Source organism: Carassius auratus, chromosome 6 (assembly GCF_003368295.1).
Source record: "Carassius auratus strain Wakin chromosome 6, ASM336829v1, whole genome shotgun sequence".
In the NCBI taxonomy this organism is placed as follows: Eukaryota; Metazoa; Chordata; class Actinopteri; order Cypriniformes; family Cyprinidae; genus Carassius; species Carassius auratus.
The window spans coordinates 26,653,453-26,667,996 of record NC_039248.1 but is presented as its reverse complement, the minus strand read 5'-3'; the positions used below and the strand labels follow the sequence as shown (position 1 = coordinate 26,667,996).

At 37.7% G+C, this 14,544-nt stretch overlaps 1 protein-coding gene and 1 pseudogene across 1 annotated transcript; one reads left to right on the top strand and one right to left on the bottom strand.

The window, feature by feature from the left end:
- The first annotated feature begins 786 nt into the window (after window positions 1-786).
- Window positions 787-14,474, top strand: LOC113105055 (lysosomal protective protein-like; annotated as a pseudogene).
- LOC113104908 (nuclear receptor coactivator 5-like) lies at window positions 2,149-10,598 on the bottom strand. Its single transcript, XM_026266155.1, is given in 12 exon segments — window positions 2,149-3,045; window positions 3,133-3,218; window positions 4,262-4,466; window positions 4,628-4,827; window positions 4,911-5,040; window positions 5,339-5,418; window positions 5,420-5,455; window positions 5,551-5,763; window positions 6,898-6,955; window positions 7,702-7,809; window positions 8,061-8,321; window positions 10,439-10,598. Coding segments are annotated over 11 exon segments (1,884 nt in total). The 5' UTR covers window positions 8,224-8,321; window positions 10,439-10,598; the 3' UTR covers window positions 2,149-2,440.
- Window positions 14,475-14,544: the final 70 nt, after the last annotated feature.

Genomic DNA, 14,544 nt, shown 5'->3' with positions numbered 1-14,544 from the left:
AAGCAAAAATGTGATTTATTGAATGGCTCGCTTTGGGCAATTTACTGATTTCACGCTTTGCAAACGATAGGGCTGTTAATTCTAGATCAGAACATAAGTTTTACATGGAACATGAGAGAATCCCTCAGGATTGTTTTTGATTCATTTGAAATGGAAACATTTGTATGAACATTTGAAAGGAAATTTAGTGGAAAAAAAGCGATTTTCTTTTTTGTGTGTTTCAGGGTTTAATGGTCATATTTCCATGTAGTGTGCTCCTGTATGTTTTTCAGGTGTGTGTGTGTGTGTGTGTGTGTGTGTACAGTGACGTACACAAAGCAGATCTGGGACCACAGGCAAGAGCGGATGTGGGTCCTGTAAATATTACGGAACTAGTTAGTGTTGAGGTGTTTATTTTTTGTGTCAGTGCAAGTTGAATATTTTAAAAAGATAAATGATGAGTATTATCTATTGTGTTTCATGGTACATAAAGAAAATAATGTAGTTTTATCTTAAATGCTTTATCTCTATGGCTTCTGCAAAACTCCCATTCCATTTTATAGATTTGTCAGCACAAAATGCAATAAACGAATACCATTTTATTACGGATTATATGATCAAGTTTTTATTCCAAGCAGGTTTTCCAAGGCTCAAAATCCTGGTCCTGAGATTCTTCAACACACCACATTTTGGATGCCATTTATATTTCACACCTGAATATCATCAGCTCATTAGTAGAGACTCCATGACTTGAACTGGCCGTGATTCATGTACTTTTCTGAGGAGTTTTTACTGAGAAACTGTCAGCTAAAGCATTGGACTTGCTGAAAATATTGAAACAAACGTCTAGACTAATGAGTAAACCTCATTGTTGACTAGTTAACCATCTTGAACCCAGCTCACTTTCATGTTGGGGAAGTATTTCTTGCAAAGTCAATCGATTCAAGACGTCTCAGGAAAGCATTCACAGAAGACCTCTGGCCTTTCTAAAGAGCATTTGTGGCTGGATTTTGGAGCGAAGACAGTAAGTGTTGAGAAATACTTCCTCTGTGAAAAACTGTTTATACTTGTTTAAACATTCATATCCTAGTGTTTTAATTTTAAAACAAGGTTGAATTTGGCATTTGATGTAAACCAGGCATAACCAGCAACAACAAAAAACATAAAAAAGGTCTGTATGTGAAAGTTGCACAATGCCATTCAATCACAGCCATTTAATATAACATCACGTGGACCAGGATTTTTGGAGCAACTGATATTTTACTGAGAACTGGATTTACAGCGCTGTGTGCTGTTTTATATGATACATTTTGGAAAAATATAGCACGTCATCTTGGGTATTGCATGCACACAGTGTGGAATGCTATTTCTGCAGCATAAATACAAAGCAAAAACTTAGATTGACGTGGAAGAACATGCTTTGTCCCATTAATTAATGCTAGAATACACAAAATATGAAGAGATTTTAAAACACAGCATCATGCGATTACAAATTCGAAAAATGCTGCAAAGAAAAACTTAAAGAACATAAGTTGTTCTGAACACTCAAAAACGTGCCTTGTTGCGACTCTTAAAAATAAATAGATATTAAAAAAAAAAGTTTTTTTGCAGGAATACAACAGAAAAAATTTTGGTTTCTCAAAGCACCTTTTAGTAAAATTTCACCATTTTATTTCTCAGTGTGAAGAACTTTTTAATAATCTTAAGAACCTTTACCCACTATAAAGAACCTTTTGCGGAATTGAAAGATTCCATGGACGTTAAAGGTTCTTTATGGGACCATAAATGCCAATAAAAAACCTTTTTACTTTTAACAGTGCAGAGAAAGTTTGCATAAACATTTTCCAATGGTGGGGTTCTGAATTTACAGATGAGTGGGTTAAAAGTTCATAGTGGAAACTTCAATGCCAATAAAGCAAAAAAAAAAGCTTTATTGTAAGATTGCATTAGATGCATGACCAATTTAAATCAGTTTTAAAATCAAAAAACAAAAAAGCAATCTGTGCTCGTCGTACACTACATGACTTTCTGTGAGATCACCTTCAACTGCCCAAAATCTCAAGACTGGCTTTGACTTTCCACAACTTTGCATCCAGACTGCAAATTAAAGGGGAAATCTGTAGGTAGGACAGAAATATTCTAGAGAAACAAATTAAAGAGAGACAAAAATGTCTTTATCTAAAAATGAATTTATTAAGTCAGAAGTTGGCTAGTATATACAATGCACCAATTCCATATAAAACAACAGAATTTCTCTCATTTATTGATACATTAAACAATCAATCATGCTCTGTAAAGGTTTCTTCTAACACATCAGAGGAGTAAAAAATAAAATAAACCGTTAAAACTATGACTTCACAAAACTCGTTTTTCTTCACAAATTACACAGGAGCAAAAAAATTATAATTTATGATCATTCAGAGCAATGCAGACTTCTCGATTCGTATCAGATCTATTCATTTCAGTAATGGCGGGAATAATGGGACATGGGCGATGGATCCATGCTTTGACCCATTCCCTGTGCTGACCGGCTCCCTTGACCCACAGATCCCATATTCACCAAGTGGTTAATAGGTCCGCTCTGGATGAGCGTATCCAAGGCTTTCTGCACGCTGGGGTTGTCAAAGTTGATGCCAGTGCCTGTAGTGGCTGCCGGTCTCGAGGTGCCTGTCGGCCCGGCCATACGAGCCCCAGGAGGCCTCAGGGCAGGCCGAGGGTTCATCATGCTGCTCTGCGGCTGGACGGCAGCGATTTTGGGCATGCCGGTGGCAGCAGGGACGGCGTGAGAAGACTGGAGTCCGGCACTCTGAGGGCCGAGGCTCGAAGAATAACCCTGCATTTGGGACGCCGGAGCAGGGCTGGACACTGAAGACGTGCCGCTGCCGCTGTTGAAGATGCTGAGGATCTTAGCCTGGAGCTCCTGCTGTTGGTTGGTGGCGGAGGGGGCGGACGCAGAGGTCAGGTGGGTGGAATGAAGGGGCAGGCTGCTGTATGCAGGCTGAGCTGGAGAAGATAGAGGCTGTGTGGACTGAGAGGGTTCGTGGGTCACTGGTGGAGGGTGTGCAACTAGAGAGAATAAAAATGGTGAGGGGTAAGGCTCCAGATGTAAAGCATAATAAAGGCATTTTTAAACTCAATGCTGTATGGAGTTACCCGAGTCAGTAGTGCCTCGGACGAGACGATCACGTTTGTCTCTCAGATAGTCAATTAGCCTGGCCAACTCTTCTGGAGTCATAAACCTGAGAGATGCAAAGATTAATCAATTATATTTGACATTTAACACCAGTAAAATGTCCAAAGTTTAATGCCAATTTCAATAATGCAGCAAAAAAAACAAATTCTACTGACAAAAAAAATTTCCATACTTGAATTCACAAATTCAAACAAATAGCATGTAATCTAAAGTGAAAAGTTAAAAATATTTTTTTCAACTATTAAGTAAACACAGAAGCACATTACAAAAAAAAAATACTTTTTAATGCTTTTATTTTAAACTGATCAGAAGTGACAAGAGCATTTATAATGTTACAAAAGATTTCCATTTCAAACAAACGTTCCTTTGAACTTGGTATTCATAAAATATATATATTTCTACAAGAGAAAAACTTTTGTAAAAAGTTTCTTAAGCAGCAAATCAACATAGAATGATTTCGGAAGGATCATGTGACACTGAAAAATGGTGTAAGGGTCTGTTTATACAAAATAAGTTTTTCATTCCATTGTGCTACTTATCCATGGTTGTCTAAACACACGCTAGATGGATGTGTATGAAGTTGCAAGTTAAAGAATTACAACTTTTCCATGTCACGCCGCTCATCAATATCAGTTCCAAAACAGTGGACCCTTCAGAAGACCTCAGAAGCGGGGCAAGCAAGCATTTGTTTACAACAGGAATTTGGCATCATAGATATGTATAGATGCCACATTCAACTGCTCCAGATATGTTGAAACGTCACCATTTAGGAACGTTTAACTTTATCATTCAATGAATATAATCAATGAATATTCATAGATGATATACATGCATATAACTTGCTGTTGTAGACAGACCGATAGCTTCGTGCTGTGCTTTATTATTATTTTTGACATTCCTGAGGGCTGCATCTCTGTGTGAACACAGCCCATAATGATGCTGAAAATGAATCTTTGTATCACAGGACTAAATTACATTTTGAAATATACACTTAATTCATATTTGAGCATTTGAATGAATTTATGATCAAATAAAAGCAGAAAATCTTACAGACTCCAAACTTCTGAATTCTAGTATTTGCTGACATACCTGCCCTCGGACAGCAGCGTGATGTGGGTCAGGACGGAGGCAGGGTGACCCTCTCTGTCAGGTTCCCTCATCAACACCTCATCAGCCATCTTTGCCGCCTTCCTCACGAGCTCGTCCCTTTCTTTAGCACGGTGTTCAACTTTAAAGGAGTCAAAGTTGTGGGCCACCAGCACCATGGCATCCTGCATGGGCATGTTCCTGTGCTCTGCAACAAGAGTATGCTGTGGTCATCTAAAATGTGGATTATAACTTATTGTACTGCAATCTCATATCAACACCGGGCTGGTTTTGAGTAGCTGTGCTGTTTAATTGCATTGAATTTTCCCAGCTTAAAGCTGATGAGCAAGTGGACAATAGGACACACACCTTGCGGAGTCCCGAAGAGGATGTTGACTGTACAGGAACGGTGTACTTGGTGCTGCTGGGTGATGATGATGGCAAAAGGTGTACGAGCACGACTCACATCCTCCAGAGCTTGGGTCAGTGACACCTCTGTATTCAGGAAGATGAGATCCACCACCATTCCTAGATCCCGAACCTGCCTGCCCACCGTCTCGGCATATTCCCTGCACACAAACACGGAGCTGAAAATGCAACCATTTCTCCAAGAAAACAGCTGATTCACTTCAAAAACAGTCACATGACTCACTTTTGCAGCTTGTTGACTACTATGACGGAGCAGTCCACTGGTCTCTCGGCATCATATCGCCTCTGCAGCTCTTCATAATATTGCCGGTAAAGTTCGTTTCGCCGGCGCTCTTCAGGACGCACCCGCTCCTCTGTAAATTCAGAACCAAACTCTTAAGTTTTCACATATACTCTCCTCTGCTCCATCTATGACCAAATCTGTGTGCATGTGAAACTTTGCTTCGCTTTAAAACTAACCCACTGAATTGCCAATGCTGCTGAATTTTTTCTTTTTCTTTTTTTAGTTAAGTTATTTCAAGTAACAAGTGTTTTTATTTTAAGTATAAACAACTTTGAGCACAATGCAAAAAAATACTGATCTATAAATAGGATAGTTTTCTTAATTAAATAAATCTGCTTTATATTCTGGTTGTAAACAATCAAACCAACCCTCAGACTCTCTCCTGCCATTCCAGGGTTCCCTATAACGCTCAGGATACGGCTCATCTTTCTTCCGATAATAGTCATTACTCTCCTCCACGGTAATAACGATCATACCCTTCATCTCTGTGGAAGCACAGTAATGTTGTTTAGATTATGTTACAACACAGGAAAACAAAAGCTATATATTAAAAAAAACAGCTCGAATGCATTGAGTGCACCTGTAGGAAGGATCTTTCTCCCTGCTCTCTGAGCCCCTGTATCGCTCCTCAGGTGGCCCTCTAGCATCATGCTCTCGAGGTGGACCAGGACGCAGCTCTCGGCTATCGCCTCTCATCTCTCGACTGTCACGGTGGTCTCGAGAATCTCGCCCATGCACCGGGGACCGAGAACGAGGACGGGGCTCTCGACTGTCCCCATAAGAGCTGGCAGGCCTGAACAGACAAAATACCCTCAATCAACACATGCCAAACTAAACACTTAACCCCCCCAAAACTAACAGCTCTAGACAACTCACTGAGAGTTTAACATCAATTACTTATAAGACATTGTTAGAAAAACTGTAAAAACAAAAACACTAGGCAAATGTAAACTTCTTTTACCAGAAAATCAATTCAGTGCTTTTAGAGTTCATTTCAGAGTCCCGCTACCATGAGAGGATGGCACCGAAAATTAATCTTATCGGTGACAAAAATCACAATTTCTCTTTGCAAATTCTAAATATAGCTCTCCAAAAATGAATGTCATGGGTAAGATGTCAAACATTATCTTTTGAAGTAACCATGAAAACCAGGGTCCATCTGTTAAGTTACTTTTAAGTAAAATGAACAGCAGGTTTAAAGTGTGAAAAAAAAAAAAAAAAAAAACGCTGATTTGCCGGCAGCATTATTTTATTTTTATTATAAGCAAGCAATTTGAGTTTTTAATTTTAAAACCGATTTAAGATAAACCAACGCAATGTAACCGCACCGTTCCACGACTGCAAGATAATTAGTCTCATTTTCAATTTAAATTGAGGTGGTGATGATGAATTGAATGGAAAGAAAAACACCAACCTCCAAAAATAAACATGCAATAATTGAATCAACTGCTTAAATTAGTTTTAATTGTTTCCATCCCACTTGAGTAGATGAAATCATTAGGTTCTTGGTTATGTTTTGATGCATTTTAATATTAAACAAACTTCCGAGGTGTTTTAATTGGAGTGTCGAAGACGACAAGCAAGAAGCAGCGATTTGTCGTTGGACGATTTCAAAAAAACGTGCAGAGTAAGTGAAAAGATTGAGTAACACACCCTTTAGACAAAGACACACCATGGGAAAAAAGTACTCAAGTTAGCCTTTCAGCTTTATTTCATGTAATTCTGACACAACTAAAAGTGATGAAAAAAGAAAAAAATAGAACAAACTAAAAACCGAAGAGTCACGAGAAGAATAGGCCGAACCATTTTTGCTCACTCGACAACGATATTTATGCATTTCGATGAATTCCATTCTGGAGGGAAAAATGTTTACCAAAATTCTCGATAGAGGTCGTCTTCATTAGCAAAAACCCCAGCGATACTTTACCTGCGTGGAGGGCTTGACCTGGGTTTATTCTGTCGTCTCTCCGCTGCCATATTTACATCTGCAAATAAACCAATCCAAACATTCAATATGACAAAAGACGGAAATATTTCAGAGCCAAAAGAGTTTTTCTTTCACTCGAGGATGAACATTTGACATTCTGCATCAGATGAAAATAGACAAGTTGGGTCTAAATTGTAAGCATTTCCAAAATTTAAATAGCAGTTGAAATTTAAGTAAGGATCTTGTGAACCTGTGCATCATGTGTACGGCAATATTTGACATTCTAGCTGCAAACACTTATTAAACCCCTCTCAAATTAAACCTTATCAGACTACTAACAATAACTGCCGCTTTGGACAAATAGATTACAAATACAAATTATAGCATGAGAAAATCAATAAATGGCATCAAAATTCAGATACTATTGTATAATTTTAATTATACAGTCAAGAAGATTATAATTGCAGCTGTCGAAAAGAACAAGAGAAATGGGAAAACATTGGATCTGCATATCAATTCAATTTTGAAAGTCATACAACACCAATATATTACATTTGTAATACGTTCCGAATACCTTTACATGTACAAAAACTCTGAAGAAAGAAAAAAACAAATGCAGTTTGCATAAGGAACAGATTTAAGGGAAAGTCTGGTTTTATTAGATTCACCATATTTGAGTTATTACAGTAGTATAATTAACTGGTCATCCTATGATTTATTTCTCTTAAGCTAAAATTTAAAACTTAAATGTAACAACTCCCAGAATGTAATCACTCCAGTGTTTAATACCAAGTCAGACCTTACCTAGTTTATAACCTCTATAAATTCGGCCGTTATGTCCGGCTTTAGCGGCCTCCGCATCCTCCACCCGCTCAAACTGCACAAATCCATAACCACGAAACAGGGACAAAGCTGGAAAAGGGAACAATCATTTTCGTTTTGCGCAAAAAAAAAAAAAAAAAAAAAAAAAAAACGCTTACTGGTGGATTTTTGGCCTAAGCTTCCCTTGCTTTTCGCAAATTCTAACCAAAGCCTTTAGATGTAAGTAGTAGTAGTAGCCCTTTATCGTCTAAAGAACTGTGGGTTAAACCAGTTAAAACTGGAGTGAACACTTAACATTTTCCGAAACGTCTAAAAAGGCTTTGAATTTGTACGCTACTAACCCTGTATTTTCCCATATGGCCTGAACAGATCCTCCATGTCCTTCTTCGCCATGTGTGCCGTTGGCAAATTTCCGACAAAAATCCGTCGCTCCAGGTCACGAGGGTCATTGCTGTTGGTGGTGTACGAGGGTGGCGTATTACTCCGGCTTCTTCTGTGCGACATGCTTCTACGAACTTTAGGTTCAATGGCCCGTTTTCAAGGAACGCTTGCAGTTGATTTTAGTTACAAGACTATTTGATTAGCTATATTTCCCCCAAGGTCTTGAAATTGATGATGCATCGACATGTAAGAAAAGAGAGATTCCAGAAGTAAAATGACTGGGCAAAGCAAAAAAAACAACAAAAAAAACAAACACCGCAGAAGTCAACATGAAATCAAAATCGACCACATTTACTTTCTTAGACATCTTGATATCTGAATGTAAAGTGATTTGTTTGATCATTATTAATTTTTCTAAATGAAAATCCCACTTAATTCTAAATACTATGCCAATAGTTTCATGTTGACTTCAAAGACAAACTTGAGAAATTTTGCAACAAGTAGAATTATAAATATGGTTTAATTCACGTGCAGTGTTTTGATGCCTTATCAATTGGCATATGAACACTTTTCGGTCGCTCACGCCAAAATAAATTGCTGAAAATAAATGAACTTTTTGGCTTAGTGATCATAGATGTCCTTGGATTTTGCAGCTGCACTTCAAGTCTCACGCAAAGAAGCTCCTCAGGTTGCCTTTTTAAATGAACTGCATTTCTGAAGTATTTGATGAAAGATTCTGGATGAAGAGGAAGGTAAAACCTGTTGGAAGAACTGACCACAATTTTTTTCCACAGAGCACGCAACGGAAAATAAGCGGGTGTTCGTTGAAGATAACGTCAAATCCATGAATAGGCTTACTCTTGGGGATAAACATAAAATGCTCCCCAAAAGTTTCCTGCAGGCTGTCCAAAGTTTAAAAATTCAACAACATGAAGGCGAGACACTTGGTGAACCAGTCAGTAGGTCAACAAAAATACACTGGACATCATGGCTCAAGGGGTATCAATGTCAAATATTTGCCATTAGACCAATTTTCCACTACAACGCACATCTGCAAGCAATTGTCGCACAGTTTCTTGGCTCGCTTTTTACTGTGTTTTCATCATAGTAGTTGGACGGTAAGAGCTCACAGATTTTGTAGACTTCTGGTCCACTTTGGCATTCTGCGGACATTTTGGTAAATTGCAAACCATGATATTATCCCCGGAGTTTCCAAAGCGGTTCAATACTTTAACATGAACTTTGGTCGTTCCACCTAAATGATTTTCATCTTTTTCAGACGACTCTACCTCAAGAATATCAACTGCCAACAACGGAGAGTGAAAACATGAACTTTATATTATTAGATTATAAAATATTATACTATGTGTTGTACTCTGAAAAAGTGTGCACCAATAAAGAAAATTGAAAAAAAAGCATTTTCTATGACAAATTTCAAAGGGAGAGTTCTAAGGTTTTAAACTATATGAATAAAGTTAATTCGAAAGAAAATTATCAAATAGGATTTTATACATGTTAATGTATCTTAGTGTTTAGAATGTGTTTTAATAAACAGGCGTTGGACGACAAGTAAAAGAGGCTTAAATAACAAAAAAATCTTAAAATACAGTATTTTGGCACTCTATTACTACTCCTATTAATATTAATGCTTGAACGTTAGACATTCAAGAAGTATGGCTTGTAAAACGTTTTTTTAAAACTTCTACTATAGAATTCGCGCGATTACGTATTTTATTAATCTATTACACTGTCTATAATCCTCCATTGTCATATTTGCTCCACTGTTTATGATTCAAAAGGCAGAAACAGTGAAAACCATGGTAAAAACCGACAGCATCCTCGTTGGCGCCACAACAAACCTTCCGACATTTTGTGAACGTGTCGTGACGTCACGCGAGATCAAACGGTGTAAAATAATCGAGCGCGTGTTACAGCAAACGACAAAGACCGCGTAACGTACCTCCTGGGGGGTAAATCGTTCGTGTCGTGCATATTCCATCCTTTTAGAAGCTGTAAAGAAAACCGTGCACACTTCGTCCAGTGTGGGATTCGATCAGGCGCCATGTTGCTCCGCACAGTAACGTTAACGTTGCTTTAATTTCATTATAATCGTGTGCGTTAATGTACGAGTTTGACGATTCTAAAGCTGTGTTCTTACAACCAAAACGACATTTAAGGCTTTCAATAATCAAATAAAAAAACCGCAATCGATGCTTCCAACACCATGGCAGCAAACAAGCTAACGTTAGCTTACATTTATAACAATGAATGCAGCCGGAGGTCTAGAAATTTCGATTCATGCGAAAGGTTTTGTCAGATCGTGGAAACAAAGTCTTACCGTTACCATCGGAACCTGGAAACTGTCCGGCGATTCTCTCGTGTCGTCCCGTTTTTCGAGAAATTAAAACGAAAGTCCCGCTCGGAAAACTGCCGCAACCTTGCGGTGATTCTGTGCGGAACTACGAGTTGCTTAGAAACCGTGTTGATTGGCGCTGTTTACAAAATAAAAGTACCAGCTCTCAAGTTCCTTTGTAAACGACAATTCCGGTTCCTGTACAAATGAATATTGATGGGGTTTTTTTTCTTATTATTTTCCATTTAGACTGATTTGCAAATATAAAATAAAAATAATAAATTTAGAAGTACATAGTATCTGAAAAATTTAAGTATGAATAGTAAACCTTTTTTATTATTATATATCGTTGCATTACCTTCACAAAATCAGCACAAAAAAAGTGTTTATAATGTATTTTCAATACCGGACTCAATATGAGCATGAAAAAAAATTATATTTATTTATCTATAGGTTGTTTTAGGTTTGTTTTAGAATATTTGACTGCTTAAATTATGTGCACTTTTATTTCGAAATCTGTCTCCCCTTTGATTGCACGCGCGTCACACAGTTGAACGAACGAAGCGCTTGCAGTTAAATCATCAGCGGTTTATTAGCTTTTTATTGATCGTTTTTTCCATCGTTTGCACCAAGAACTAAAATAGAAGCGTTGTCTGATTAACAAGCAGCTAACGGATGCAAAAACGCCAACTGGGGAAGATCGTCAACGGAATTAATTCCCACAATTTCCAAAGTAAAAGTTTTAGACTGAACTGCACCACCTTATCATCTCTTCCCATAAAATCTGCTTTTCATTGTCATTTATATTTAATAACATTTAGTTTATTAAACTAGGATGAATTTAGTTCTGGTAAAATAATCTTTATTATTAATAATAATAATATATAGGGTATTATTATTATCACGCTATTGGTACGATCAGTGTTATTGACAGTGCCTTGAATTTGTGTATTGGGTTTGTGACTCATTTTACTGTGTTTTTTTTTTTTTTTTTTGATGTGTGTGATACTGCATTAATGTTGTTGTATAGTATAGTCCTTTTATGTTCTGTTAAATTTTGTATAATCTCTTGTTACTCTGTTTAATTTTTGTTTTTGTTGCCTCTTTGTCCTGGAAGAACGTTGTTTAACTTCACTGTGTACTGTACAAACTGTTTATGGTTGAAATTATTATTAAAACTACTTCGACAAAATCACCATGCATTGCCTAAGTATGACCCAAACAAAACCTAATTTGATGAGCATACTGCTGATTTAAAAAGTACTATCCCTTTGCTGTCATTCTTGAATAGTGAAAATAATACATATTTTTATTTTTATTATAAATGATCTCTTGTGTTTGGGTCAAAAGGATTTTCTTTTTCCTGAAAATAGGCTACTAGTTAATGTATTACACTGGACTGAAACCTACTGACTCGGCTCACACAAATAATTGTGCTGTCTGTGTGTTTCCTTAGTTTCTATTTAGACTGATGTGTAGATACAAAATAAAAATAATACATGTAGAAGTACATAGTATCTGTATCAATAGTAAACCTTTTTTTATTTATCGTTGCATTACCTATAAGCATGAAAATATATTCATATTTATAGATTGTTTTATTTGTTTTTAGAATATTTGACTGCTTAAATAAAGTGCACTTTTATTTTGACACCGTGGACGGAAAACATCACGTGTCTCCATCACGGGAAGTTAAAGTCACATGATTTTTTTTTTTTGGACTACTTAAACAATTTACTTAGCCGGTAAGCGTTTTGTTCCCACACCTGGAAAGGTAAGTCTAACACAATAACAATACTGTGAATTATTTTAATCTTTCGTTTGCAGAATAATATCCGTCCACGCGTCACATTTCCACCGTCATTATAGAACAAACCCTCAATTTCCTGATTAGTGCACTCAGTTGCATGAAAGGTTATATAACCCCCTTTGGGTTTTGTTAGCCTCTTTGCTTCAGGTTTTTATAATTGATGAGTTTTGTTTTCTATAAGAAGGTTAAGTCTGCGTCTGGTGTGTTTTTTGCTGTGTTTCAGATGCATCTTGTGCTGGTGTGTTTGCTGCTGGGGCTGTTGGAGGAGGTTTCTGGAGCTCCAGAAGCTGATGAGATCAAATATCTGCCTGGACTTTCAAAGCAGCCCAGCTTCAAGCATTATTCTGGATACTTCAATGTGGCAGATAACAAACACCTTCACTACTGGTGCGCTGGACCGTCCAGCTTTCACTTTCATTTAAATGACCCTAAGAATAGTTTGGGAAATTCTCATATGTAAATGTCCAACATTATTATTGTGTTCCTGTTGTTCAGGTTTGTTGAGTCTGAGAAAGATCCGGCCAAGAGTCCGGTTGTTCTGTGGCTCAACGGAGGACCGGGATGCAGCTCCTTGGATGGTTTGCTCACAGAACACGGACCTTTCCTGGTCAGATATTACAACACTTAAAAAACATTTAATTTTATTAAAATATTTAAACGCTTTAATGCATTTATCCCTTCTCTGGTTATCCACAGATCCAAGATGACGGTGCAACTCTAGAATATAATCCTTATGCATGGAACAAGGTATGGATTTTGGCTTCTACACCGACTATAGCATTAACCCATGAGTTATTTCTGTGGTGTGAAATGAGGAAGTCCTGCATTCAGTTTCGGTAACTGGACTATGACTCTTGTTTAAGCCAGTCACATGCTCTTATGCTCTTTCATTCTTGGCTGTAGCAAACCAGCTTTATTGAACTAAACATGGGCTGTTTTTCCAGATTGCAATGTCTTATACCTGGAGTCACCAGCAGGTGTCGGCTTCTCCTACTCTGATGACAAGAAGTACACTACCAATGACACAGAGGTATGACTCAAATCATATTAAGGGGAAGAAAACAAAGATGTGTGTGTGTGTATATATATTAAACTGTTTATGATCAAAAACCAAAATGATAACCATATAATCGTTGACTTTCCAGGTGGCCACAAACAACTACTTGGCCTTGAAAGAGTTTTTCAGGTTGTTTCCGGAGTTCAGCAAGAATGAGTTTTTCCTGACCGGCGAGAGTTACGGAGGCATTTACATCCCAACGCTTGCTGAGGTCGTGCTGGAGGACAGCAGCATTAATTTACAGGTAGGAGGGATTTATTTTGACTGTATTGCTCATAATAAATTCAGACACTGAGGAAGCAGAGTGAATGACGTGGTGTGTATTTGTGTCTCAAAGGGGATTGCTGTAGGAAACGGCTTGTCCAGTTATGAACTAAATGACAACTCCACTGATCTATTTTGCGTACTATCATGGACTTCTAGGGAGCAGGTGTGATTTATTGATTTTTATTTCACCTCTTGACACTCTTCATGTGGCTCTATTTAACATGCACTCTCTTATACATTATATTGCACATGCAAACAATATAAATTGTATTTTTTTATGCATAGCCTGTGGAATGACTGCAGACTTTTTGCTGCAAAGATGGAGTGTGTAACTTCTACGATAACCAGGATGTGAACTGCTCGACTTCTGTAAGTTAATAAATGCTCTACTAACGTCTTAAGATTCAATGTTCTTTATGAATCTTCTCTCATCTTCCTATCAATCTTTAGGTCTATGCAGCTCAAAATATAGTCTACAATTCAGGACTCAACATGTATAACCTGTATGCACCCTGTGCCGGAGGAGTTCAGCAGAGATACGGGTGAGCTCGGATCAGATATACAACAGTTTAACATCAGTTCATAAGAAGTTCCAGTGTCATTTATTCCTTTGTTCTGAAACAGCTTTGAAAACGGCCAGTTTGTGATCCGAGACCTGGGCCACCACTTCCTCAACCATCCATGGTCCAAAGCACAGAACGAGGTAGAGAAACCAGTTTATGTGTTGCTTTCAGGATGCAAAGCGCTTATCAACTCCGAATGCTCGTTATTAATACACTCTCATGTTGTTTTAAACCTGGATGAGTCTCTTTTGTTGTGTGCAACCTAAAACACAATGTTTAGCAGTTCTCACGCTCATTTCCATACAATGAAAGCCAGCGTCCTGCAGAGTTTAGCTCCAGCATGCCTGCATCAATAACCAAGCCTACAAGTTTCTTGATTTATCTTGTTTAGTTT